The 27,550-nt window shown below is 48.9% G+C and overlaps 1 protein-coding gene across 6 annotated transcripts in view; it reads left to right on the top strand.

Moving 5' to 3' along the window:
* Nucleotides 1-27,550, top strand: part of PPP6R3 (protein phosphatase 6 regulatory subunit 3) — a 1,278,047-nt gene that overhangs the window by 1,044,211 nt on the left and 206,286 nt on the right. For all 6 annotated transcript variants that reach the window (XM_069223039.1, XM_069223035.1, XM_069223038.1 and 3 more), the window contains one exon: nucleotides 26,806-26,927. In XM_069223039.1, coding sequence (XP_069079140.1) covers nucleotides 26,806-26,927 — 122 coding nt within the window. The remainder of the gene's footprint in view (nucleotides 1-26,805; nucleotides 26,928-27,550) is intronic.

Here is a 27,550-nt window from a genome sequence, read left to right as displayed (position 1 = left end):
GAGCTGTGCCAATTGTGGAAGCAAAGGTACAGTTTAGGGAAAGAACACTGGTGCTGGGGCCTGGTTAGCAGGGTCCCAGCACACTTTCAATCATAACTGGCATCGGCAAAAGGCAAAAAGTCAGTGGGTAACCATGCCAAGGAGGCATTTCCTTACAGGGGCCTAAACCGGTGTGGACTGGTGTTTGCACAGAAAGCAACAAATGTCCCCTGCAAAGCAAACTAGTGGCTTGGGGAGGCTACCCCTCCCAAGGCCAAGCCAGTCACACCTATTTCCAAAGGGAGAGGGTGTTTACTCCCTCTCCCAAAGGAAATCCTTTGTTCTGCCTTGCTGGGCTTGATCAGATCAAGCAGCAGGAGTGCAGAAACCTGTCTGAGGGGTGGCAGCAGCTGGTGTAAGAGTGGTGTAGCAATACTGGGAGTGCTCTAAGGAGCCCCCAGAGTGCATGGAATCATACTTGCACTACTTGCAACATTATTGGGTATGATTCCAACATATTTGATACCAAACATGCCCAGATTCGGAGTTACCATTATGTAGCTGGGTGTAGGTATTGACCTAGGACCAGTACACATGTAAAATGGCGTTCCTGCACTCAAAGTCCAGAAAAATGGATCTTGTTTGTGGGGGCACCTCTGCCTGTGCATGGGTGCCCTCACACACAGGTACCTGCACCCTGCCCTCTGGGCTTGGATGGCCTACCACAGGGGTGACTTATAGTGACCTGGTGCAGTGACCTGTAGTGAAAAGGGTGCATGCACCCTTTTCACGCAAACTGCAATAGCAGGCCTATAGAAGCCTTTGCATGGGCTTCCTATGGGTGGCAAAAGGAATGCCACAGCCCATAGGGAACCCATGGATTCCCAGTACTTTTGGTACCATATACTAGGTACCTGCGTGGGGGGACCAGTATGCCAGTTGTGGGTTGCAAAAGGTACAATTCAGAGGAGAGAGCAAAACTACTGCGGTCCATAGATGGGGCTTGTGGTCTGTTTGAACAATGAAGTGAGAGCCAAACAGGCAGGGATTCAGCTTCCCAGACCGCAGCAAAAAAACTCCCTTTTTTTAGATGACCAACGCTTCTCTCTAGGGGTCAACCTTCTGCTTATAAAAGCAACTGGTTGATCCTGGCCCTTAGTGCTGAGCTGAGAAAGAACTGCCCCAACCCTTACCTCAGAAACATCAGTTTGGACAATACGGGTGGAAGAAGCTTGGTGTTCTGCAAGAACGAAGAGGACTAGGAACTTCCCCTTTGGAGGATGGATGTCCCACGTCGTGAAGAAGTTTGCAGAGGTGTTCCCACGCAGAAAGACCGCAAACAAGCCTTGCTAGCTACAAGGGTCGCGGTTAGGGTTTTTGGATGCTGCTGTGACCCAGGAGGGACCAGGATGTCGAAACTTGGATGATGAGACAGGGGGGGCGCCCAGCAACTCAGGGCGGTCTCACAGAAGCAGGCAGCACCCGCAGAAGTACCCCAACAGGCACTTAGAAGAAAAGTGAACCGGAGTCCACGTGAAGTCACAAAAGGGAGTCCCACAACGCCGGAGGACAACTGAGAAGGTTGTGCACTGCAGGACAGAGTGCTGGGGAGCCAGGCTTGGCTGTGCACGAAGGAAATCCTGGAAGAGTGCCCAGGAGCCGGAGCAGCTGCAAATCACGCAGTACACAGCTTTGCAGTCTATCGTGGGGAGGCAAGGACTTACCTCCACCAAACTTGGGCTGAAGAGTCACTGGACTGTGGGAGTCACTTGGACAGAGTTGCTGTGTTCCAGGGACCATGCTCAGCAGGATGAGAGGGGACCCAGGAAACCAGTGTTGCATTCTTTTGGTGCCTGTGTTAGCAGGGGGGAAGATTCTGTCGACCCACTGGAGATTTCCTCGGAGCGTCTGGTGCAGGGTGAAGGCAGGCTACCCCCAGAGCATGCACCACCTGGAAACCGTCGAGAAAGCCGGCAGGATTAGGTGCTACAATGTTGCTGGTAGTCATCTTGCTACTTTGTTGCGGTTTTACAGGTGTCCTGGAGCAGTCAGCGGTCCGATCCTTTGGTAGAAGGTGAAGAGGGAGATGCAGAGGAACTCTGGTGAGCTCTTGCATTCGTCATCTAAAGAATTCCCCAAAGCAGAGACCCTAAATAGCCAGAAAAGGAGTATGGGCTACCAAAAGAGGTAAGAGCCTATCAGAAGGAGCCTCTGGCGTCACCTGCTGGCACTGGCCACTCAGAGAAGTCCCTGAACACCTCTGTTTCCAAGATGGCAGAGGTCTGGGACACACTGGAGGAGCTCTGGGTACCTCCCCTGGGAGGTGCTGGTCAGGGGAGTGGTCACTCCCCTTTCCTTTGTCCAGTTTCACGCCAGAGCAGGGCTGGGGGGATCCCTGAACCTGTGTAGACTGGCTTATGCAGAGATGGGCACCATCTGTGCCCATCAAAGCCTTTCCACAGGCTGGGGGAGGCTACTCCTCCCCAGCCCTTCACACCTATTTCCAAAGGGAGAGGGTGTAACACCCTCTCTCAGAGGAAATCCTTTGTTGTGCCTTCCTGGGCCAGGGCTGCCTGGACCCCAGGAGGGCAGAAACCTGTCTGAGGGGTTGTCAGCAGCTGCAGTGGAGACTCCGGAAATGCAGTTTGGCAGTACCTGGGTTTTGTGCTAGAGACCCGGGGGATCATGGAATTGTCCCCCCAATACCAGAATGGTATTGGGGGGACAATTCCATGATCTTAGACATGTTAAATGGCCATGTTCGGAGTTACCATTGTGACGCTATACATAGGTAGTGACCTATGTATAGTGCACATGTGTAATGGTGTCCCTGCACTCACAAAGTCCGGGGAATTTGCCCTGAACGATGTGGGGGCACCTTGGCTTGTGCCAGGGTGCCCACACACTAACTTTGCACCCAACCTTCACCAGGTGAAGGTTAGACATATAGGTGACTTATAAGTTACTTAAGTGCAGTGGTTATTGGCTGTGAAATAACGTGGACGTTATTTCACGCAGGCTGCACTGGGAGGCCTGTGTAAGAATTGTCAGAGCTCCCTATGGGTGGCAAAAGAAATGCTGCAGCCCATAGGGATCTCCTGGAACCCCAATACCTCAGTACCATATACAAGGGAATTATATGGGTGTGCCAGTATGCCAATGTGAATTGGTAAATTTAGTCACTAGCCTGTTAGTGACAAATTTGGGAAGCAGAGAGAGCATAACCACTGAGGTTCTGGTTAGCAGAGCCTCAGTGAGACAGTTAATCATCACACAGGGAGCACATACAGGGCACATACTTACATAGACTGAAACAACATATATGCAATGAAATATGGGGGTAAAATGCCAGGCAAGATGGTACTTTCCTACAGCTCTTGAGAGTTGTATTGAATCTCTCAAACAAACCATTGGTTTGGGGGTGGTAAGGGGTGGTGAACTTGTAAGTTACACCACATTACTTCCACATAAGGTATGCAGACATAAAGTTTGTAACTCTGTCTGATACCACCTCTTTTGGGAAGCCCACCCTGAAGAAGATTCCCAGGAGGGCCTTTGCCACTGGTCCTTAGAAGTATAGCCTCTTGATACCTGGTAGCATGGACCAGCACCACCAGTATAAATCTGTTTCCAGAGGCAGTGGGTGGGTCTAGGGGGCCAACAATATCCACCCCAACCACTGTTAGTGGAATTAGGTGGGGCCTTTAGGGTGCCAACCGTCTTGCCACTGGTTTAACAGGTTACACAGGAGTGACAAAACTCTTTTGTGTCTTCAGATATATGGGGCCAGTGAAAGTGTGGGACAAGTCTGTCCCAAGTCTTGCTTTACCCCAGGTGACCTGCCAGGGGTATGTGATGTGCAAGGGTCAACAAACGGTCTCTATACTGCAGAGGTACTACTAACCTGCTGGTGGCACCAGGCTTGGGTTCCTTTGATTCTGAGTATAAGAGGTTGTCTTCCCGATACACCTTGTGGGTGTCACTGGTGTCCCCTGCTTCCTGAAGGACAGCTTGCTGTCTTAACCCTTCCAGTGTGGTACAGGTTTGCTGTGCACTTCTGAGCTCCTCCCTGGCAGACCCCCCTGCACCTTCAAGTTCAGATGTCCGCTTTCAACTCTTCAGGTGTAGGTTCTACCAAGGAAGTGGATTCTTACTCCTCCTCCTCAATTGGGATTTCTCACTGGAGGTTAGTGTAGGGTGCAACATTTTGCCCTTTCTACCTGTGGCTTTAGGAGCCTCTTAGACCATTGTTCAGGCTCCAAGGTTCCTACCTCTTTCTGCTTTTTGGCCCTGCCCTGGTCAAAGCACAAATGTGCCCTGAGATGCCCAGCATTGCTGCATGGGCCTCCAACTCCGCTTCAGCCCAAGCTGAAGTCTCCAAGTCATTCCACAAGAGACAATACAGGTAGGTCTGTGGACACTACAACCTTCTTTGGGCCAGTAAGCCCCTCCTCCCCCCAGCTGAAATCAGCAACTGCCATGGGGTGGCACACAGTGGTGTTGTGGGTGTCAGTCACTTGGTACTAATGACCAAGTAGGTGTTGCTGAGGGGACACCAGTTTTTCAGTCAACATAGTGACATTGGCACCTGTGAGGGGCACTGCTTGAACACCATTTATCTTGGGCAGATGCCTGTACTTAACCATGTTAAGGGGACAGGCAGCAAGGGTGGCAAAATCATTGCCCCCATTTTGAGACTAAAATACCCGCAGTAGTCTCCCTAACTAAGCTAGACCACACCACACTTACAAGTCAGCCCAGCTACACCATTGGAATGGATATTGCTGCCTGCCACCCCCCTCTTCTCCCCCGCCCCCCCAAAAAAAACTACTACTGTTACTAGTGGTAGAGGTGGAGGTTGTAGTGGTGGGTGGTTTTGTGCTTTTCTTAAGGCAGGAGCTGTCTCCTGGCCTAAGGCCCTTGTTCCTACAGACATAGCACCAAGAGTTTTTTATGGGACGTTGAAGAGGTTTTGGACCCACCGTCAGAGGAATTTTGTGGGCCTGATGAAGACCCTTTTGGTTTGTTTTTGTCTCCCCTCTTGTTTCAAGACTTAACTGCTTCATTTTTCTTTGTCCCCCTGTGTGAGCTTTTCTACTCACCCTTATTCTAACCCCTTTGTCTGCCTTCTTCCCCAATTCATGGGGAGAAGTCCTATCTGAGTCTGCCAATTACTGGTACAACAAATTAGAGACACAGTTATTCAATATATGGTCTCTCAGAGTAAGGTTGCATAAGCCCTTATAGTCACTGACTTTGCTACCATGTAACCAGCCTTCCAAGGCCTTCACAGAGCAGTCCACAAAATCAACCCAATCTTGAGAGGTCTCTTTCCTGGTCTCCCTGAACTTAATTCTGTACTGTTCAGTGGTAAGACCAAACCAATCCAAAAGAGCAGACTTTAAAACTGTGTAATTGTCAGCATCTTCCTCTGACAGCAAAAAGCCTATCACTACCCTTGTCAGAGAAGGAGAGCCAAAGGATAGCAGCCCATTGTCTCTGGCGGACCCCCTCAGCTTTGCAGGCCATTTCCAGAGCAGAAAACCACTTGTGAATGTCATTCTCCACCTTGTAGGGGGGGGGGGACAACTTTGCTATGGTTTCTAAAATTAAGAGTCTTCCCTGACCCTAGGTTCCTTGAAACTAAAGCTGCTGCCACCATTGGGTGCTAACCCCAGTCCTCTCCTCTCTCTCTAATGCAAAGGCCTCACTACCTAGGGCTAGCCATTAAAGCCTCAGCTTGGCGTCCTCCATCCTTGGTTTCCTGAGGTCCCTGGCAAGAGAATCTTCTGCTGGAGTTGAGAAGCCTGTCCCGTCAGACACTGAGGTGACATGAGAGTGGCAAGACAAGGATCTGTCCCTAGTCTGACTAACCCTCTGAACTAGCCCTCTGGGTACAAAGGGTGGAAGTACTGACATGGCCACTCTTGGTACTACCTGTGGTGGTCCCAGCAGCTCTAGGGGGTTTAATAGGGACCCTGTGATCTTCTGAGGGACCCTCCTGACCTTCCTCAGTGTCCAGAACCTCTCTGGAGTCTGTATGTGTAGTCTCTACCTCCTCCTCACTCTCCTCCTGGCAACCAGCATGTTCCTGGTCATCCTGGAGGATAAGTCCTAGGAGCAGATTATTTTTGGGGGTTCCTCCCTGTCTTCAGTTTTCTACTCTTACCCACTTCCCTCAGTTCCTGTAAGGTACTCATAGGGAGAACCCATGGTCTGAGATGTGGTAGGTACTGAAAACATGTTAGAGTGGTGTAGGGTCTGCCTAGCCCCCCCCCCCCACTTGTAGTCTCTCTTAGAGACATTTGGAGCAAGGGCTATGCCTAGACCACCTCACTAGACTGTCCTGACACTAGGTATATGTATAGATCCCTAGCTAGTAAGTGGTCTTTCCTGTGGAAAGTACCAACTGACAGAGTGGTAAGGAGATTGCAAGTGGTTATCCCACCGCTGCACCACCAATGTCAGAAGCTGGCCTGGTGTGTCGTGGGTACCTATGGTACTTACACCTTATACCGGGTCCAGGTATCCCCTAATACTGTATTGTAGGCAGTGTCTAGAAGCCAGGCTCTCTAGAGGTAGCTGTGGATGAGCAGCCAATGCTCATCTAGGAGACATGCAAAACCACTGTAGTCACACAGCACTTACACACATAAAAGAAAATACCCAGTGTTACAAAAATAAAGGTACTTTATTTTTGGAACACAATACCACAAGGTAAGAAATAGTGTGCACAGAGTTCAAGGGTTCCCCTTAAATGTAAGACAGTGGCAAAAGTAGATAATTCTAATGCTCTATTTTGTGGTAGTGTGGTCGAGCAGTAGGCTTATCAGAGGGTAGTGTTAAGCATTTGTTGTACACACAGGCAATAAATGAGGGACACACTCAGACTTACTCCAGGCCAATAGGTTTTTATATTGGAAAATATCTTTTCTTAGTTTATTTTAAGAACCACAGGTTCAAGATTTACATCAAACGCTTTAAATGTAAGGTACTTCACTTAAAAACTTTAGGAACTTTGAATGAAAACAATATCATCTACAGTCTTCGTAAAAATGGCAATAAGCGACACAGTGGACACAGTGCAAAAATCAACAGTTCCTGGGGGAGGTAAGTAAAGGTGAGATTAGGAGTTAAGTATAACACTTACAAGTCTCAGTCCTGTGGCGTAGGCAGCCCACCGTTGGGGGTTCAAGGCAACCCCAAAGCTACTACACCAGCAGCTCCGGGCCGGTCAGGTGCAGAGGTCAAAGAGGTGCCCAAAACACATAGGCCCCTATGGAGAACAGGGGTGCTCTGGTTCCAGCCTGCCAGCAGGTAAGTACCTGCGTCCTCGGGAGGCAGACCAGGGGGGTTTTGTAGAGCACTGGGGGGTACACAAGTAGGCACACAAAACACCCTCAGCGGCACAGGGTCGGCCAGGTGCAAAGCAGGTGTCTGGTTTTGTATAGGTTTCAATGGAGGGACCCGGGGGTCACTCTAGTGGTGCATGCAGGCACAGGGGGGCTTCTTGGGACAGCCACCACCTGGGCAAGGCACAGTGTCGCCTGGGGGTCACTCCTGCACTAAAGTTAGGTTCCTTCAGGTCCTGGGGGCTGCGGGTGTAGTGTTGGTTCTAGGCATCGGGTCCCTTGTTACAGGCAGTCGCGGTCAGGGGGAGCCTCTGGATTCTCTCTGCAGGCATCGCTGTGGGGGTTCAGGGGGGTCGTCTCTGGTTACTCACGGGCTCGCAGTCACCGGGGAGTCCTCCCTGAGGTGTTGGTTTACCTCAGGGCGAGCCAGGAGCGTCGGGTGCAGAGTGTAGATGCTTACGCTTCCGGCGGAAGTCTTTAGAAGTTGCTTCTTTGTTGCAAAGAAGTAGTTGGTTTTGAACAGGGCCGCTATTCACGGGAGATTCTTGGTCCTGTAGTCCAGGGTAGTCATCTGAGGCTTCAGAGGTCACTGGTCCCTGTCTGATGCGTCGCTGGAGCAGGTTTTCGAAGTTGGAGACAGGCCGGTAGGGCTGGGGCCAAAGCAGTTTTCGTCATCCTCCTTCTCTGCAGGCTTGTAAGTCAGCAGTCCTTCTTTCTTCAGGTTGCAGGAATCTGATTTCCTGGGATCTGGGGAGCACCTAAATACTGAATTTAGGGGTGTGTTTAGGTCTGGGAGGGCAGTAGCCAATGGCTACTGTGCTTGAGGGTGGCTACACCCTCTTTGTGCCTCCTCCCTGTGGGGAGGGGGGCACATCCCTTATCCTATTGGGGGAATCCTCCAAACTCAAGATGGAGGATTTCTCAAGTCAGGGGTCACCTCAGCTCAGGACACCTTAGGGGCTGTCCTGACTGGTGGGTGACTCCTCCTTGTTTTCCTCATTATCTCCTCCAACCTTGCTGCCAAAAGCTGGGGCAGTGGCCAGAGGGGCGGGCATCTTCACTAGCTGAGATGTCCTGGGGTGCTGTAACAAAAGGGGTGAGCCTTTGAGGCTCACCACCAGGTGTTACAGTTCCTGCAGGGGGGAGGTGAGGAGCACCTCCACCCAGTGTAGGCTTTGTTCCTGGCCACAGAGTGACAAAGGCTCTCTCCCCATGTGACCAGCACCATGTCTGGTGTGTGGCAGGCTGGCAGAAACTGGTCAGCCTACACTAGAAGTCAGGTAGGTATTCAGGGGGCATCTCTAAGATGCCTTCTGGGTGTATGTTAAAATAAATTGCACACTGGCATCAGTGCTTTCCAGTTTTCAGTGTAGCCATTATGGAACTGTAGAGTTTGTGTTTGACAAACTCCCAGACCATATACTATTATGGCTACCCTGCACTTACAATGTCTAAGGTTTTGCTTAGACACCGTAGGGGCATAGTGCTCATGCACATATGCCCTCCCCTGTGTTATAGTGCACCCTGCCTTAGGGCTGAAAGGCCTGCTAGAGTGTTGACTTACCTGTGCCACAGGCAATATGAGGTTGGCATGGCATTCTGAGGGGAGTGCCATGTCGACTTAGTCATTTTGTCCCCACCAGCACACACAAGCTGGCAAGCAGTGTTGTCTGTGCTGAGTGAGGGGTCCCCAGGGTGGCATAAGAAATGCTGCAGCCCTTAGACCTTCCGTGGCATCAGGGCCCTTGGTACCGGGGTACCAGTTACAAGGGACTTACCTGAGTGCCAGTGTTGTGCCAATTGTGGAGACAAAGGTATAGTTTTTGAAAAGAACACTGGTGCTGGGGCCTGGTTAGGAGGGTCCAAATCATAACTTAGCATCAGCAAAGGCAAAAGGTCAGGGGGTAACCATGCCAAGGATGCATTTCCTTTCACTAGTAATCAGAAATAGGTCTAGAAAAGGTTCGGAAACAGTGCAAATAGTAATAACCAATAGTGACCCAAGGGGTAGCACAAACCATATACTAAAAAATGGAATGCAAACACAGGATCCCAACCTAGGCAAGTAGAATGTGTAGAGAGGAGCTTGGGGGTACCAGAAAACCACTGAGGTAAGTAGCACAACACCCCCCCAGTGACCAGGAAAAGCAGGAGTAAATCACTGGATTTTCCCCAAACCACCCAAAAGGAGAAAAAGACACCCAGACAAGACTGCAAGAAAACCAGCGGTGGATTCCTGAAGAAAGAAGACCTGTGGAGAGAGGGAACTAAGTCCAAGAGTCACAGTGGAGTTCAGGAGGAGTAGGAGCTACTACCCACCCAGCTGTACTTGCAGGAGTTGGTCAACAGTGATGAAGAACAGGTCAGCATTGCAGTCCTGGAGCTGGAGAAGAGTTCCTGATGGATGCTGATGATGTCCCACGCTGGAGTGAAGGTTGCAGACTGGTGTCTGTGCAGGAATTCCACCAACAAGACTTGGCTAAGACAAACTTGCAGTTAGTGGGGAAAGTGGTGCTGCCAGGGACCAGCAAGGCCCAGGAGGGGGAGTCACAGGGGAACCTCAGCGTTGCAGAGTTCACAGGAGCAGAGGCAGCACCTACAGGAGTCCCACAGGACGGGAACACAGAAGTCACAGAAGAAGCCCATGCAGCACTACAAAAGAATTTCCCACGCAGCCAGAGAACCACACAGGAGGCTGTGCTTTGCAGGAAGAAGCGATGGGGGGTTAGCCCTGCATGTCGCCTGAAGATCTCTTGTAGTAGATGCAAACCAGCCTTGTCCGCTGCAAGTGACGTGATGCACGGGGGTACGGTCCTGCGTGGGAAGGCAAGGGCTTACCTCCACCAAAGTTGGACAGCTGGCAGAGAGGACCACTCCAGACCACGACCCTTAATGGAGGATCCACGCAGCTCAAGATGCGGGGAGGTCCATGCAGCTGGTCAACTCTTGTTATATGTGCCTGCGGTTGCAGGGGAGTGACTCATCCTCTCCAAGGGAGATTCCTTCTTCTTGTGCAGGCTGAAGAGTTGCAGTCTTCTGAGGATGCACGGCTGGGGAAATGCTGCAAAGCCAACAGGAGACGTGGAAACAAAGTTGCAGAATAGTCTTCTTCATTATAGCAGTGTTTGTCAGTTCCTGGTCGGTCCAGTCGCGGTTCCAGTGGCCAGAAGTCAAAGTGAAGGTTGCAGAAGAATCCTGCTGGAGTCTTGCAAGCTGAATCTGAGGACCCACTCAAGAGAGACCATGAAGAGCCCTGAAAGGAGGATTCGTCACCTAACCAGGCAAGCATCTATCGGAGGGGGCTCTGATGTCACCTGCCTGGCCACTCAGATGCTCCCAGAGTTCACTGCCAACCTTGGAAACAAGATGGCAGAATGCAGGGATCCTCTGGGGGCGCTCTGAGCACCACCCCTAGGGTGGTGATGGACAGGGGAGTGGTCACTCCCCATTCCATTGTCCTGTTTCGCACCAGAGCAGGGATTGGGGGGGGGGGGAGGGGTCTCTGAACCAGTGTGGACTGGTTTAAGCACAGGGGTACCAAATGTGCCCTACAAAGCAAACCAGTGGCTTGGGGAGGATACCCCACCCAAGCCAGTCACACCTATTTCCAAAGGGAGAGGGTGTTACCTCCCTCTCCCAATGAAATATTTTGCTCTGCCTTCCAGGGCTTAATCAGATCAAGCGTCAGGTGGGCAGAAACATGTCTGAGGGGTGACAGCAGCTGGGCTATCCGGAAAACCCTGTAAGACTGGTGGTAGCAATACTGGGGGTCATCTAAGGAGTTACCATTATGTAGCTGGACATAGGTAGTGTCATATGTCCAGTACACACACAAAATGGCGTCCCTGCACTCTCAAAGTCCAGGAAAAAGGATCTGGAGTTGGTGGGTGTAGGAGGCTGGCCTGGCTTGTAATGGGTACCAGAGATACTTACACCTTGTGCCAGGTCCAGTTATCCCTTATTAGTGTAGAAGAGGCGTTTCTAGCAGCTTAGGCTGATAGAAGGTAGATATGGCAAAGCACCTTAGGCTGAACTAGAAGACATGTAAAGCTCCCACTATACCACTAGTGTCATATGCACAATATCATAAGAAAACACAATACACAGATATACTAAAATTAAAGGTACTTTATTTTTATGACAATATGCCAAAAGTATCTCAGTGAGTACCCTCAGTATGAGGATAGCAAATATACACAAGATGTATGTACACAAACTAAAATTTTGCAGGTTATAGCAAGAAGATTAATGCAAGCAATGTAAAGTTACAGTAGATTGCAATAGGAGCACATAGGTATAGGGGCAACACAAACCATATACTCCAAAAGTGGAATGCGAACCACGAATAGACCCCAAACCTATGTGAGCTTGTAGAGGGTCGCTGGGACTGTAAGAAAACAGTGAGGGTTAGAAAAATAGCCCGCCCCAAGACCCTGAAAGGTAGGTCTAAAGTGCACCTACTACCCACAGAGAGCATAGAAGTCGTGATAGGGGGATTCTGCAGGAAGAACAAACACCAGCAATGCAACATCAGTGGATTTCCGGACCTGGGTACCTGTAAGACAAGGGGACCAAGTCCAATAGTCGCGACAGTGTCGAGAGTGGGCAGGAGCCCAGGAAATGCCAGCTGAGGGTGCAAGGAAGCTGCCACCTGTTGGAAGAAGCTTGGAGTTCTGCAAGAAAGAAGAGGACTAGGAACTTGCCCTTTGGAGGATGGATGTCCCACATCGTGAAGAAGCTTGCAGATGTGTTCCCATGCAGAAAGACCGCGAACAAGCCTTGCTAGCTGCAAGGGTCGCGGTTAGGGTTTTTGGATGCTGCTGTGGCCCAGGAGGGACCAGGATGGCGCCACTTGGATGAGGAAACAGAGGGGGCACCCAGCAACGTAGGGAGCCTCACAGAATCAGGCAGCACCCGCAGAAATACCTGAACAGGCACTTAGAAGAAAAGTGAACCGGAGTCCACCCGAAGTCACAAAAGGGAGTCCCACGACGCCGGAGGACGACTCAGAAGGTTGTGCACTGCAGGATAGAGTGTCGGGGACCCAGGCTTGGCTGTGCATGAAGGAAATCCTGGAAGAGTGCACAGGAGCTGGAGCAGCTGCAAATCACACGGTACCCAGCAATGCAGTCTATCGTGGGGAGGCAAGGACTTACCTCCACCAAACTTGGACTGAAGAGTTGCTGGACTGTGGGAGTCACTTGGACAGAGTTGCTGAGTTCCAGGGACTACGCTTGTGTGCTGGGAGGGGACCCAGAGGACCAGTGATGCAGTCTTTTGGTGCCTGCGGTTGCAGGGGGAAGATTCCGTCGACCCACAGGAGATTTCTTCAGAGCTCCTGGTGCAGGGAGGAGGCAGGCTACCCCCAGAGCATGCACCACCTGGAAACAGTTGAGAAAGCCGGCAGGTTGCTAGTAGTCATCTTGCTACTTTGTTGCGGTTTTGCAGGCGTCCTGAGCAGTCAGCGGTCGATCCTTTGGCAGAAGGTGAAGAGGGAGATGCAGAGGAACTCTGGTGAGCTCTTGCATTCGGTATATGAAGAATTCCCCAAAGCAGAGACCCTAAATAGCCAGAAAAGGAGGCTTGGCTTCCAAGGAAGGAGGATTGGCTACCAAGAGACGTAAGAGCCTATCAGAAGGAGCCTCTGACGTCACCTGCTGGCACTGGCCACTCAGAGCAGTCCAGTGTGCCACAGACACCTCTGTTTCCAAGATGGAAGAGGTCTGGGACACACTGGAGGAGCTCTGGGCACCTCCCCTGGGAGGTCCAGGTCAGGGGAGTGGTCACTCCCCTTTCCTTTGTCCAGTTTCGCACCAGAGCAGGGCTGGGGGATGCCTAAACCGGTGTAGACTGGCTTATGCAGAGATGGGCACCATCTGTGCCCATCAAAGCATTTCCAGAGGCTGGGGGAGGCTACTCCTCCCCAGCTTTCACACCTTTTTCCAAAGGGAGAGGGTGTTACACCCTCTCTCAGAGGAAATCCTTTGTTGTGCCTTCCTGGGCCAGGGCTGGCTGGACCCCAGGAGGGCAGAAACCTGTCTGAGGGGTTGGCAGCAGCTGCAGTGGAGACCCTGGAAAGGCAGTTTGGCAGTACCCGAGTTCTGTGCCAGAGACCCGGGAGATCATGGAATTGTCTCCCCAATGCCAGAATGGCATTGGGGTGACAATTCCATGATCTTAGACATGTTGCATGGCCATGTTCGGAGTTACCATTGTGACGCTGTACATAGGTAGTGCCTATGTACAGTGCACACGTATAATGGTGTCCCCGCACTCACAAAGAGGCTAGTGCCAGGGTGCCCACACACTAAGTAACTTTGCGCCCAACCTTCACCAGGTGAAGGTTAGACATATAGGTGACTTATAAGTTACTTAAGTGCAGTGGTAAATGGCTGTGAAATAACGTGGAAGTTATTTCACGCAGGCTGCAGTGGCAGGCCTGTGTAAAAATTGTCAGAGCTCCCTATGGGTGGCAAAAGAAATGCTGCAGCCCATAGGGATCTCCTGGAACCCCAATACCCCAAGTACCTCAGTACCATATACTAGGGAATTATATGGGTGTACCAGTATGCCAATGTGAATTGGTAAATTTAGTTACTAGCCTGTTAGTGACAAATTTGGAAAGCAGGGAGAGCATAACCACTGAGGTTCTGGTTAGCAGAGCCTCAGTGAGTTAGGCACCACACAGGTAATACATATAGGCCACAAACGTATGAGCACTGGGGTCCTGGCTAGCAGGGTCCCAGTGAAAACACCCTGACATATACTCACAAACAGGCCAAAAGTGGGGGTAACAAGTCTAGAAAGAAGCTACTTTCTCGCAGTGGGGGCACCTCTGCTAATGCAGGGGTGCCCTCACACACAGGTACCTGCACCCTGCCTTCTGGGCTGAGAGGGCCTACCATAGGGTTGACTTATAGTGACCTGGTTCCGTGGCCTGTAGTGAATAGGGTACATGCACCCGTTTCACGCAGACTGCAGTGGCAGGCCTGCAGAACCCTTTGCGTGGGCTCCCTCTGGGTGGCCTAATAACTGTTACAGCCCATAGGGATCCCCTGGTTACCCAATGCCTTGGGTAACTAGGTACCATATACTAGGGACTTACGTTGGGGGGGTCCAGTATGCCAATTGTGGGAAGAAAAAGGTAAAAGTTAAAGGAGAGACCAAAACTACTGAGGTTCTGGTTAGTAGGATCCCAGTAGACACGGTCAAACACACTGACAACAGGCAGAAAATGGGGTAACCATGCCAAGAAACTTTCCTACATCTAGTTTTTGTGTTACCCTAATAAAGTACCTTTATTTTTGTAACACTGTGTGGTTCATTCATGTGTGATAGTGCTGTGTGACTATAGTGGTATTGCATAAGCTTTGCATACCTTCTAGATAAGTCTCGGCTGTTCAGCCACAGCTACCTCTAGAGAGCCCTGGCTTTCTAGATACTGCCTACACTTCACTAAGAGGGGATACCTGGATCTGGTATAAGGTGATAACACCATACGTGCATACCACTCACTAGGCCACCTTCCTACACATCTCAGTCTCCTATACTTCCTCCTATTCCACCACCACGACAATCTCCTACACCTTTCATACAGCCACAATTATCTCCATAAGGGTGGTCATCACCTCAGAGATGACTTGGGTGGTGTTCCACAAGAAGTATATACATGGGATTTATATGATCCATTTCCCATACTCCCTAATTACCTTAATTTACTTTCAGCAAAGCCTTCCCGCCGTGGATGCACCAGCATACAATCTAGTTATTGCAACAGCAGCAGCATACCATAATGTACATTTGCATACTGTCCCTATCCAAGAGGATTACCTCTTTGATACTTTAACCAAAACTTGTAAGAGTCAGTTCCTATCCAGGCTGTGAGGTATGCTTAGACATGCCACAGAGATCTTCAAAGAACCTGTTATGGCAAGAGTGATTACACCAAGGGTTGATTTAAAAAGAATAAAAAAATACAAAGCTGCACCCTCAGATCCAACATTTATAAAATCAAAACTACCTCCAGATTCTATTGTAGTAAGTGTGGCACAAAAGCTTACTAATAGTCCACATGAGATGCTCCTCCTCCTGATGAGAGGAAAAAAATTGAACGCAGCAGGCAAAAGGGTAGCTGCTCAAGCTGCAGATCATTGGGGAATTGCACATTCTCAGGCATTCCTGTCAAGGTATGATAGGGCCCACTGGGGCGAAATGGAGGAACTGCTCCAGTATCTCCCACAGGAACATCAAAAAAGGGGTTAGGAGATAGTCTCAGAAGTGCAGGCCAACTCATTTACCCTCCACCAAATATTTACCCTCATGTTCACAAACGGTCATCTCATTCTCTTAAAAGAAGAGGTACATTCCTTTCTTCTCAAAGGAGCTACAGAAGCAGTTCCTCTGTCTCAACAAGGGTTAGGAGTATATTCCCTACACTTCCTTATACCAAAGAATGTGACTCATTAAGACCAATTGTGGATCTCGGTCCTCTCAACCTATACATAGTTTCAGAGCATTCTCCTATGGTCACTCTGCAAGATATTATTCCCCTATTACAACACGATTACATGACCGCATTTGATCTCAAAGATGCTTATTTCCACATTCCCATACATCCAGCGCATCACAAATAACAATTCAAGGTTCTACCATTCAGGGTGACAACCTCTCCCAAGGTATTCACAAAATGCTTAGCGGTAGTGGCTGCATTCCTCGGAGACAACATATTTACATTTTCCCATACTTGAACAATTGGTTCATCAAAGCCAATACCATCCTAAAATGTCAGAAGGATACTCGGTGCACAGTAAACCTTCTACATTGTAGGAATTACAATCCACTTTCTTAAATCCCATCTCCAACCCTCACAGATACAGTTTTTTCTTTGAGCAATTCTCAATACTCACTCAGGGCTGGCATATCCAAAGCCAGCATGGATTCAAGCTTTCCAGACTCTTCTGTCGCAATTACAGGAGAACCATACTTATACTGTGAGACTAGTGATGCCGCTATTACAGATGATGGCTTCCTGCATTGCCATTGTTCCTCATGCCAGACTCCTCAAGCCAGACTACTCATGCCTCCATTACAGCAGTGTCTGTCCCGTCAGTGGTCTCAGTAACAGGGTCATCTTCGGGATCTAGTGTTGGGCCACCAGATTTGCCACTCTCTGCAATGGGGCAATCTCACCAACCTTTCAAAGGGGCGACCCTTTCAAGAACCAGTCCCTCAAATCACTAATTACAGATGCATTGCAGATAGGTTGGGGATGTCACCTCAACAACCATACAATGCAAGACAGATGGGATCCTGTTCAGCTAACTTATCACATCAACTGCTTGGAGTTACTAGCAGTCTTTCTAGTGCTCAAAGCATTTCTGCCACAACTCTCCCACATAGTGGTTCTAGTCCATACAGACAACGTGACAACTATGTATGGTCTGCAGAAAAATGGGGAGGCACACTCCTCTCAATTGTCCCTTCTAGCTCAGACTGTTTAGAAGCAGGTAATTCACAATCACATTTAGGTACTAGCAGAATATCTGTAGGAAAGTACCATCTTGCCTGGCATGTTACCCCCATTTTTTCACTGTATATATGTTGTTTTAGTTGTATGTGTCACTGGGACCCTGCCAGCCAGGGCCCCAGTGCTCATAAGTGTGCCTGAATGTGTTACCTGTGCTATGACTAACTGTCTCACTGAGGCTCTGCTATCCAGAACCTCAGTGGTTATGCTCTCTCATCTCTTTCCAAATTGTCACTAACAGGCTAGTGACCAATTTTACCAATTTACATTGGCATACTGGAACACCCTTATAATTCCCTAGTATATGGTACTGAGGTACCCAGGGTATTGGGGTTCCAGGAGATCCCTATGGGCTGCAGCATTTCTTTTGCCACCCATAGGGAGCTATGACAATTCTTACACAGGCCTGCCACTGCAGCCTGAGTGAAATAACATCCACGTTATTTCACAGCCATTTTACACTGCACTTAAGTAACTTATAAGTCACCTATATGTCTAACCTTTACCTGGTAAAGGTTAGGTGCAAAGTTACTTAGTGTGTGGGCACCCTGGCACTAGCCAAGGTACCCCCACATTGTTCAGGGCAAATTCCCCGGACTTTGTGAGTGCGGGAACACCATTACGCGCGTGCACTACACATAGGTCACTACATATGTGTAGCTTCACAATGGTAACTCCGAATATGGCCAGGTAACATGTCTATGATCATGGAATTGCCCCCTCTATGCCATCCTGGCATAGTTGGCACAATCCCATGATCCCAGTGGTCTGTAGCTCAGACCCTGGTACTGCCAAACTGCCTTTTCAGGGGTTTCACTGCAGCTGCTGCTGCTGCCAACCCCTCAGACAGGTTTCTGCGCTCCTGGTGTCCAGCCAGGCCTGGCCGAAGATGGCAGAACAAAGGACTTCCTCAGAGAGAGGGTGTTAAACCCTCTCCCTTTGGAAAAAGGTGTTAAGGCAGGGGAGGAGTAGCCTCCCCCAGCCTCTGGAAATGCTTTCATGGGTACAGATAGTGCCCATTTCTGCATAAGCCAGTCTACACCGGTTCAGGGACCCCTCAGCCCTGCTCTGGCGCGAAACTGGACAAAGGAAAGGGGAGTGACCCTCCCCTGACCTGCACCTCCCCTGGGAGGTGCCCAGAGCTCCTCCAGTGTGCTCCAGACCTCTGCCATCTTGGAATCAGAGGTGCTGCTGGCACACTGGACTGCTCTGATTGGCCAGGGTCAGCAGGTGACGTCAGAGACTCCTTCTGATAGGCTCCTTCAGGTGTTGCTAGCCTATCTTCTCTCTTAAGTAGCCAAACCCTCTTTTCTGGCTATTTAGGGTCTCTGCTTTGGGGATTTCCTTAGATAACGAATGCAAGAGCTCATCAGAGTTCCTCTGCATCTCTCTCTTCACCTTCTGCCAAGGAATCGACTGCTGACCGCGCTGGAAGCCTGCAAAACTGCAACAAAGTAGCGAAGACGACTACTGCAACTCTGTAACGCTGATCCTGTCGCCTTCTCGACTGTTTTCCTGGTGGTGCATGCTGTGGGGGTAGTCTGCCTCCTCTCTGCACTAGAAGCTCCGAAGAAATCTCCCGTGGGTCGACGGAATCTTCCCCCTGCTACCGCAGGCACCAAAGAACTGCATCACCAGTCCCCTGGGTCTCCTCTCAGCACGACGAGCGAGGTCCCTTGAATCCAGCAACTGTGTCCAAGTGACTCCCACAGTCCAGTGACTATTCAGTCCAAGTTTGGTGGAGGTAAGTCCTTGCCTCCCCACGCCAGACTGCATTGCTGGGAACCGCGTCTTTTGCAGCTACTCCGGCCTCTGTGCACTTCCGGCGGAAATCCTTTGTGCACAGCCAGGCATGGGTCCACGGCACTCTAACCTGAATTGCACGACTTTCTAAGTTGTCCTCCGGCGGCGTGGGACTCCTTTGTGCAACTTCGGGTGAGCACCGTTTCACTCCTCTTCGTAGTGCCTGTTCTGGCACTTCTGCGGGTGCTGCCTGCTTCTGAGAGGGCTCCTTTTTTTGCTGGGCGCCCCCTCTGTCCCCTGACGCAATTGGCGACATCCTGGTCCCTCCTGGGCCACAGCAGCATCCAAAAACACTAACCGCACGACTTGCAGCTAGCAAGGCTTGTTGGCGGTCTTTCTTCAGGAAAACACTTCTGCACGACTCTCCACGGCGTGGGGGATCCATCCTCCAAAGGGGAAGTCTCTAGCCCTTGTCGTTCCTGCAGAATCCTCAGCTACCGTCCAGTAGTAGCTTCTTTGCACCCACAGCTGGCATTTCCTGGGCATCTGCCCATCTCCGACTTGCTTGTGACTTTTGGACATGGTCCCCTTGTTCCACAGGTACCCTCGACAGGAAATCCATCGTTCTTGCATTGCTGGTTTGTGTCTTTCCTGCAGAATTCCCCTATCACGACTTCTATGTCCTTTGGGGAACTTTAGTGCACTTTGCACTCACTTTTCAGAGTCTTGGGGTGGGCTATTTTTCTAACCCTCACTGTTTTCTTACAGTCCCAGTGACCCTCTACAAGGTCACATAGGTTTGGGGTCCATTCGTGGTTCGCATTCCACTTTTGGAGTATATGGTTTGTGTTGCCCCTATCCCTATGTGTCCCCATTGCATCCTATTGTAACTATACATTGTTTGCACTGTTTTCTAATACTAGTACTGCATATTTTGGTATTGTGTACATATATCTTGTGTATATTTGCTATCCTCGTACTGAGGGTACTCACTGAGATACTTTTGGCATATTGTCATAAAAATAAAGTACCTTTATTTTTAGTATATCTGTGTTTTGTGTTTTATTATGATATTGTGCAAGTGACACTAGTGGTACTGTAGGAGCTTCACTCGTCTCCTAGTTCAGCCTGAGCTGCTCTGCTAAGCTACCATTATCTATCAGCCTAAGCTGCTAGACACCCTATACACTAATAAGGGAAACCTGGGCCTGGTGCAAGGTGCAAGTACCCCTTGGTACTCACTACAAGCCAGTCCAGCCTCCTACAATATCTTCCAGGAATAGACAGTTTGCAGATCCCCTAAGCAGAATGCAGCAACAAGTCCACAAATGGGAATGTCACCCACAAGTACTTTCACCTCGGGGAACACCAGAAATAGATCTCTTCCCCACCGTAGAAAATTCAAAATGTCTAAACTTCGCATCCAGATACCCACACCCTCAGTCCAGGGGCAGTGCTCTATGGATGAATTGGTCAGGGATATTTGCTTACTCTTTTTCTGCCTTGCCCACTCATTTATTTTCTGGTTCGCAAACTGAGACAAACATCACTCACCATGATCCTTGTATCCCCCTCATGGGCACATCAGCCTTGGTACACAACACTGTTGGATCGGTCTGTAGTTCCCCACCAAAAACTTCCCAACACACCAGACCTTTTGACTCAAAAGCGAGGTCAAATCAGACATCCACAACCCCAAAACACTCTTCTTGTGATATGGCTCCTGAAGTCAGAGTTTGGATATTTACAACTTCCCTCTGAATGTATGGACATTCTTAAAGAGACACATAAACGTACAACTAGACAGTGTTATGCTGCAAAATGGTAAAATTTTGTATGCTACTGTCAACCTAAACATATTGATCTACACAAAGCATCCGTGCAAGACTTTGTTATCTTCTACATTTACAAAAGGCAAATTTAACATATTCATCTATCAGACTTCCTTTAGCAGCTATAGCTGCTTACCTCCAAAACTGGCATCTTTCTTTCTTCAGAATTCCTGTAATAAGTGTTTATGGAAGGATTTAAGGTTATTCCACCCAGGGTTCCTCCAGCTCCTTTATGGAACCTTAATATTGTCCTTACTAGATATATGGGTCCACCATTTGAACCCATACACTCTTGTTCTTTGCAGTTTTTCATGGCCTTTTTCTGTGGACCCTCTGCCTTGCTGAGGGTCCCCCCAGGGCTCCCTCCTTGGGTTGAGCCATCCTGGACCTTGCGGGTCCCCGGCAGCTCCACTTTTGCTTCACTGCGACTTCTGCCTTTGCCAAAGCTTGTTGGTGGCTTTTCCATGCCACTGACCAACTGCAATCATTTATCCGGTGTGGGATGTTGACTGCATCCTCCAGTAACTCTTCCCCTGCTCCTGGGCTGCATTCCGGACCGTCTTCGTCCTACCGTCGACTAACTCCTGCAACCAGAGTTGAATGGGTAGTGACTCCTCTCCCCACTCGACTCTTCTGTGACTTCTGGACTTGGTCCCTTTCTTCCACACGTCTTCATTTTAAGGAATCCACCGCTGGTTTCTTGCAGTCTTGTCTAGGTGTTGCATTTTCTTCCTTTTAGTCCTTTTGGGTGGTTTGGGGAAAATCCATTAACTTAAACCTTTCTTCCTGGTCGCTGGGGAGCACTCTGGTACTTACCTTTGGGGTTTCCTAGTTCCTCCAGCTCACCTCTACATATCCCACTTACCTAGGTCGGGGTCCTCCATTTGCATTCCCTTTTTTGGTAGTACATGGTTTGAACTTCTCCTATTGGTATTTTCTATGGCATATCTAGTGTTCCTTACCTCCTGTTGGAGGGTTGCCTCTATAGTTATTTTTGATAATTGTGTCATTTAAATAAGACCCCTTTATTTTTGTAACATTGAATGTTTTCTTTTATGTGCGTTAGTGCTGTGTGACTACAGTGGTATTGCATGAGCTTTGCATGTCTCCTAGATATAGCTTGGCTGTTCATCCACAGCTACCTCTGGAGACCCAGGCTTGTAGACACTGCCTACACTACACCAATAGGGGATACCTGGACCTGGTATAAGGTGTAAGTACCTTAGGTACCCATTACACACCAGGCCAGCTTCCTTCAAGCAGTTTTCATATTCTCCTCATCCATCCCCTGATAAGATGAGGGAGCATCCAAGGCCTGGCTCTAGTTTGAGCCTTGGCTGGCTCTGCAACCTCCCTGGGATGCGGGAGCCGGAACGATTCCCACCCAGTTAAGTGTTGTATACGGCAGTACGCTGCACATTTGGGCAGGCAGATTCCTATGGTGCGCCTTAGGGCCCCAAGTAGCTGGCGTGGCCCCTTCTGTTTGAACGCTGGCAGTTCTAGCCCTGGTTCCAGTTAGGCCCAGAGGATCCTTTTCTGGATCCGAACCAGCGCTGATCATACCATCTTGACCTTCCCCACCTCCAATTGCCTAGCTCCAGGTGCTTGCTGGGTGCACAGCCCCTATTTTGATCCCCAACTCTGATGTGGAGCCGGCGGAGCATAGATCAACAGTTTCCGGAACCAACTGCAACCATACTGTAGGAGGCTGGCCTGGCTTTTAGTGGGTACCAGAGGTACTTACACCTTGTGCCAGGTCCAGTTATCCCTTATTAGTGTAGAAGAGGTGTTTCTAGCAGCTTAGGCTGATAGAAGGTAGCTATGGCAAAGCAGCTTAGGCTGAACTAGGAGACATGTAAAGCTCCTACTATACCACTGGTGTCATATGCACAATACCATAAGAAAACACAATACACAGTTACTAAAAATAAAGGTACTTTATTTTTATGACAATATGCCAAAAGTATCTCAGTGAGTACCGTCAGTATGAGGATAAGTTATATACACAAGATATATGTACACAAACCAAAATTAGATAAGTAATAGCAATAAAAGTAATGCAAAGAGTGTAGAATTACAATAGATTGCAATAGGAATACATAGGTATAGGGGCAACACAAACCATATACTCCAAAAGTGGAATGCGAACCACAAATGGAACCCAAACCTATGTGAGCTTGTAGAGGGTCGCTAGGACTGTAAGAAAACAGTGAGGGTTACAGAAATAGCCCACCCCAAGACCCTACAAAGTAGATGTAAAGTGCACCTACTACCCTCAGAGAGCAAAGAAGTCGTGATAGGGGGATTCTGCAGGAAGAACAAACACCAGCAATGCAACAACAGTGGATTTCCGGACCTGAGTACCTGTAAGACAAGGGGACCAAGTCCAATAGTCGCAACAATGTCAAGAGTGGGCAGGAGCCCAGGAAATGCCAGCTGAGGGTGCAAAGAAGTTGCCACCTGTTGGAAGAAGCATGGAGTTCTGCAAGAAAGAAGAGGACTAGGAACTTCCCCTTTGGCGGATGGATGTCCCCCGTCACGATGAAGCTTGCAGAGGTGTTCCCACGCAGAAAGACCGCAAACAAGCCTTGCTAGCTGCAAGGGTCGCTGTAGAGGTTTTTGGGTGCTGCTGTGGCCCAGGAGGTCACCACTTGGAGGAGGAGACAGAGGGGGTACCCAGCAACTCAGGGAGCCCTCACAGAAGCAGGCAGCACCCGCAGAAGTACCTGAACAGGCACTTGGAAGGAAAGTGAACCGGAGTCCGTGCTAATTCACATAAGGGAGTCCCACGATGCCAGAGGACAACTCAGAAGGTTGTGCACTGCAGGAAGGAGTGCCGGGGACCCAGGCTTGGCTGTTCACAAAGGAAATCCTGGAAGAGTGCACGGGAGCCGCAGCAGCTCCAAATCACGCTGTACCCAGCAATGCAGTCTAGCGTGGGGAGGCAAGGACTTATCTCCACCAAACTTGGACTGAAGGATCACTGGACTGTGGGAGTCACTTGGACAGAGTTGCTGAGTTCCTGGGACCACGCTCGTCGGGATGAGAGGGGACCCAGAGGACCAGTGTTGCAGTCTTTTGGTGCCTGGGTTAGCAGGGGGGAGATTTTGTCGACCCACTGGTGATTTCTTTGGAGCTTCTGGTGCAGGGTAAAGGCAGGCTACCCCCAGAGCATGCACCACCTGGAAACAGTTGAGAAAGCCGGCAGGATGAGGCGCTACAATGTTGCTAGTAGTAGTCTTGCTACTTGCGGTTTTGCAGGCGTGCTGAGCAGTCAGCAGTCGATCCTTTGGTAGAAGTTGAAGGGGGAAGTGCAGAGGAACTCTGTTGAGCTCTTGCATTCGTTATCTGAAGAATACCCCAGAGGAGAGACCCTAAATAGCCAGAAAAGGAGCTTTGGCTACCCTGAAAGGAGGATTGGCTACCAAGAAAGGTGAGAGCCTATCAGAGGGGGTCTCTGACGTCACCTGCTGGCACTAGCCACTCAGAGAAGTCCAGTGCGCCCCCAACACCTCTGTTTCCAAGATGGCAGAGGTCTGGGACACACTGGAGGAGCTCTGGGCACCTCCCCTGGGAGGTATTGGTCAGGGGAGTGGTCACTCTCCTTTCCTTTGTCCACTTTCGCGCCAGAGCAGGGCTGGGGTATCCCTGAACCGGTGTAGACTGGCTTATGCAGAGATGGGCACCACCTGTGCCCATCAAAGCATTTCCAGAGGATGGGGGAGGCTACTCCTCCCTAGCCCTTTACACCTATTTCCAAAGGGAGAGGGTGTAACACCCTCTCTCAGAGGAAATCCTTTGTTCTGCATTCCTGGGCCAGGGCTGCCTGGACCCCAGGAGGGCAGAATCCTGTCTGAGGGGTTGGCAGCAGCTACAGTGGAAACCCTGGAAAGGCAGTTTGGCAGTACCCGGGTTCTGTGCTAGAGAGCCAGGGGATCTTGGAATTGTCCCACCAATACCAGAATGGTATTGGGGTGACTATTCCATGATCTTAGACATGTTACATGGCCATGTTTGGAGTTACCATTTTGACGCTATACATAGGTAGTGACCTATGTATAGTGCATGCGTGTAAGGGTGACCCGCACTCACAAAGTCCAGGGAATTTGCCCTGAACGATGTGGGGGCACCTTGGCTAGTGCCAGGGTGTCCACACACCAATTAACTTGGCACTCAACCTTCACCAAGTGAGGGTTAGACATATAGGTAACTTATAAGTTACTTATGTGTAGTGAAAAATGGCCGTGAAATAACGTGGACGTTATTTCACTCAGGCTGCAGTGGCAGGCCTGTGTAAGAATTGTCTGAGCTCCCTACGAGTGGCAAAAGAAATGCTGCAGCCCATAGGGATCTCATGGAACCCCAAAACCCTGGGTACCTAAGTACCATATACAAGGGAATTATATGGGTGTACCAGTGTGCCAATGAGAATTGGTAAATTTAGTCACTAGCCTGCAGTGACAAATTTAGAAAGCACACAGAGCAGAAACACTGAGGTTCTAGTTAGCAGAGCCTCAGTGATACAGTTAGGCACCATACAGTGAACACATACAAGGCACATACTATCAGCACTTGGGTCCTGCCTAGCAGGATCCCAGTGACACAAGGGCTAAAACAACATACATACAGTGAAAAATGGGGGTAGCATTCCAGGCAAGATGGTACTTTCCTACAGGGGGGAGGAAGGATATACTTCATTATCAGATTGTCAGGATTTTACCCTTGATTGCAACCACATAAACAAAAGCAACTGCAGGCATAGTATGCATCAGTAAGGAGCATAGGACGTGGTCAGAATGGCTATTTTTCTGAAGACATACATCAACAAGTGTGTTAAACGATCCAGCCTTGTCTCCCTGAACCAACGTAAGAATAGCTCACCTCATAGGAAGTAGGGAAATCTTGTGTTTCTAGCGCCACTGCACTAAAGGTAAAAGCACCATGAGAGCCAAGTGTTCGTCCACTTACTCTCAGCATACCCTGACCTTCAGGCCCAGGACCCTCCTATAGCCATAGGCAGGCCATTTGTTCAGAGTTTTTGTTGAGTTCTGGGGTTAGCAATTTAAAAAGGTTGTCCTGAAGCTCAGCTGTTATTCTTTGTTTACTTGTTTTCTATTGTTTGTCACCTCTCTTGGAGATAGTGGCTTCAGAGCTTGGTGTTTCTTGATTTGGTCCTCCATGTAGACCTTTTCAACGGAGCCTTGGCTTTTTCAGTCAAGTCACATACAGTTTCAGTTGCAGCAGACTGTCTCCTGTTTCCCTCGTTTTTTTTTCTCATGTTTTCCTGGTAGGGCTGAACAGTTGCTCAACTCCCCTGCAACATTGGCAATAGTCGATCTGCTCAGTACTTAGTGACAGCTGTACTGGGAAGCTCCTGCTCAATGTCATCTGTTTCAGAAGGAAATTGCAAATGCAATTAGGGCTGTTTGGCAGCCCCTCACTGGCTACAGGACGAGAATGCTAACAACTTAGCACTAAAATTGGAAAAAGAAAACTCATCAAGAACAGGTGAATAATGTGCAGGGTCTATAGAAGTCATGACTTTAGCCCAAATAACCATTGAGTTGGAAGAGTTGTAAAACAAATACGACTCCCTATTCCTTATTATAATATTTAAGCTTGAAGTGGAATGATTTGTTCAAGATTGGGCCCACTTGTCTTGAAGTACATAATAACAAATAAGCCTTGTGTAGCTCCTCCCTTTTTTTGTATATGGGCAATCGGAAGATAAGGGTACATTTTTCGCAACTCACTTCTGTCCAGAGATGTATGCCAAATCATGCTGCTCCCAAGAACCTCACTACTAGAGAAGGAGGCTTCGTTACCATCCCCCCTGTAAATATTTGACGTTGTTTTCTTAAAGGTATGTATATCTATGAAGTATAGCTAGTGAAACTAGATAGCTCTCACTGTAGTTTCTCCAGTGCTGATATCACTCTTAGAAGCACTCATGCCCAATAAGATGAATAAACCTATCAGTGTGATCCACCTTCACTGAATCTGATTGCTTGCTGGGAAATAGATTAGGTCAAACGTATGGTTAGGCTCCCAGAGTGAAACTAATTTATTAGTCGCTATGTGTTTGTAACCTGATGGAGGAATATTTTAAAAAGCATTTGATTGTGTGAAATAGATCCATGCCCAATAACAGGCACAGGTATGTTTTATTTTTTACCTTGCTCATGGAAGGAAATACTAAGGTTTGAAAAAAAACCTTTACATCTTATGCAGACGTGAATCTCACTGAATTCTCTTCTACTGTTTTCATCATGAATGCCAGGTGAAAAGTACCTGCAGGCAGATCTCTGTTTTCTCTTGATATATGATAATGAAAATTGTATGTACTAGCCCAAGTGTTAATTTGTTTCCTTAGTTCTGGCAGTACTGATAGTGAGGAGAGCACGGACTCTGAAGAAGAGGATGGCGCAAAACAAAACTTGTTCGACTCAAGCAGCACCAATACAGAAGATAAAATGGAAGTTGACACAAACGAGAGTATGTGGTATTTGCATCTTATTACATTTTTTCAACATATCCTTTTGTAGAGTTTAGTGACTTTGTTTGATTTATGCATAACTGAGGATTTGTGTTGAACATCAACCACTGAAAAAGATGATGTAGGTTTTAGTTTTCTTCCCTATTGCGTGTTCAGACTGGATCTGGAATTTTAAAATTGTAACCAGTGTCAGTTGGCGCTGTTAGTTTTAACGAATAAAGTACAGATCCCCTGTAAGCGATGAAAGATGTTCCATAGAAGGTGACACTGCAGCTGTTTTTGTCAGTCCTTTTTGTAGGTCGAGCATAAGCCTACAGCCTCTTGTATATAATTTAGTATATACTTATATACTACTTTGTGGGCTCTCTGCTTTTTCATTGGTTTGTTTCAGTGTCCTTAAAAAAACCGTTCTTGTTAGAGGTCAATCCTTTCTCCTTGCCCCACCTTTTCTTCAGTTGTAGACTCCCATGTAGCATGGCCCCATTACTTGTCATTCCACTTGTGCCATTGTAGGATGTGCTTAGAGACTATTTTTTTCTTAGGCTAAGAGCATTTGACCAGAGTGCTGAATGTTTTCAGTGGCTCCAGTCTTTTTCCGTAAACAGGGCTGTAAATCATGGTC

Source organism: Pleurodeles waltl, chromosome 3_1 (assembly GCF_031143425.1).
Source record: "Pleurodeles waltl isolate 20211129_DDA chromosome 3_1, aPleWal1.hap1.20221129, whole genome shotgun sequence".
Taxonomy (NCBI): Eukaryota; Metazoa; Chordata; class Amphibia; order Caudata; family Salamandridae; genus Pleurodeles; species Pleurodeles waltl.
Note: the sequence above shows the minus strand (reverse complement) of the source record. Positions and strands in the feature narration are given on the sequence as shown.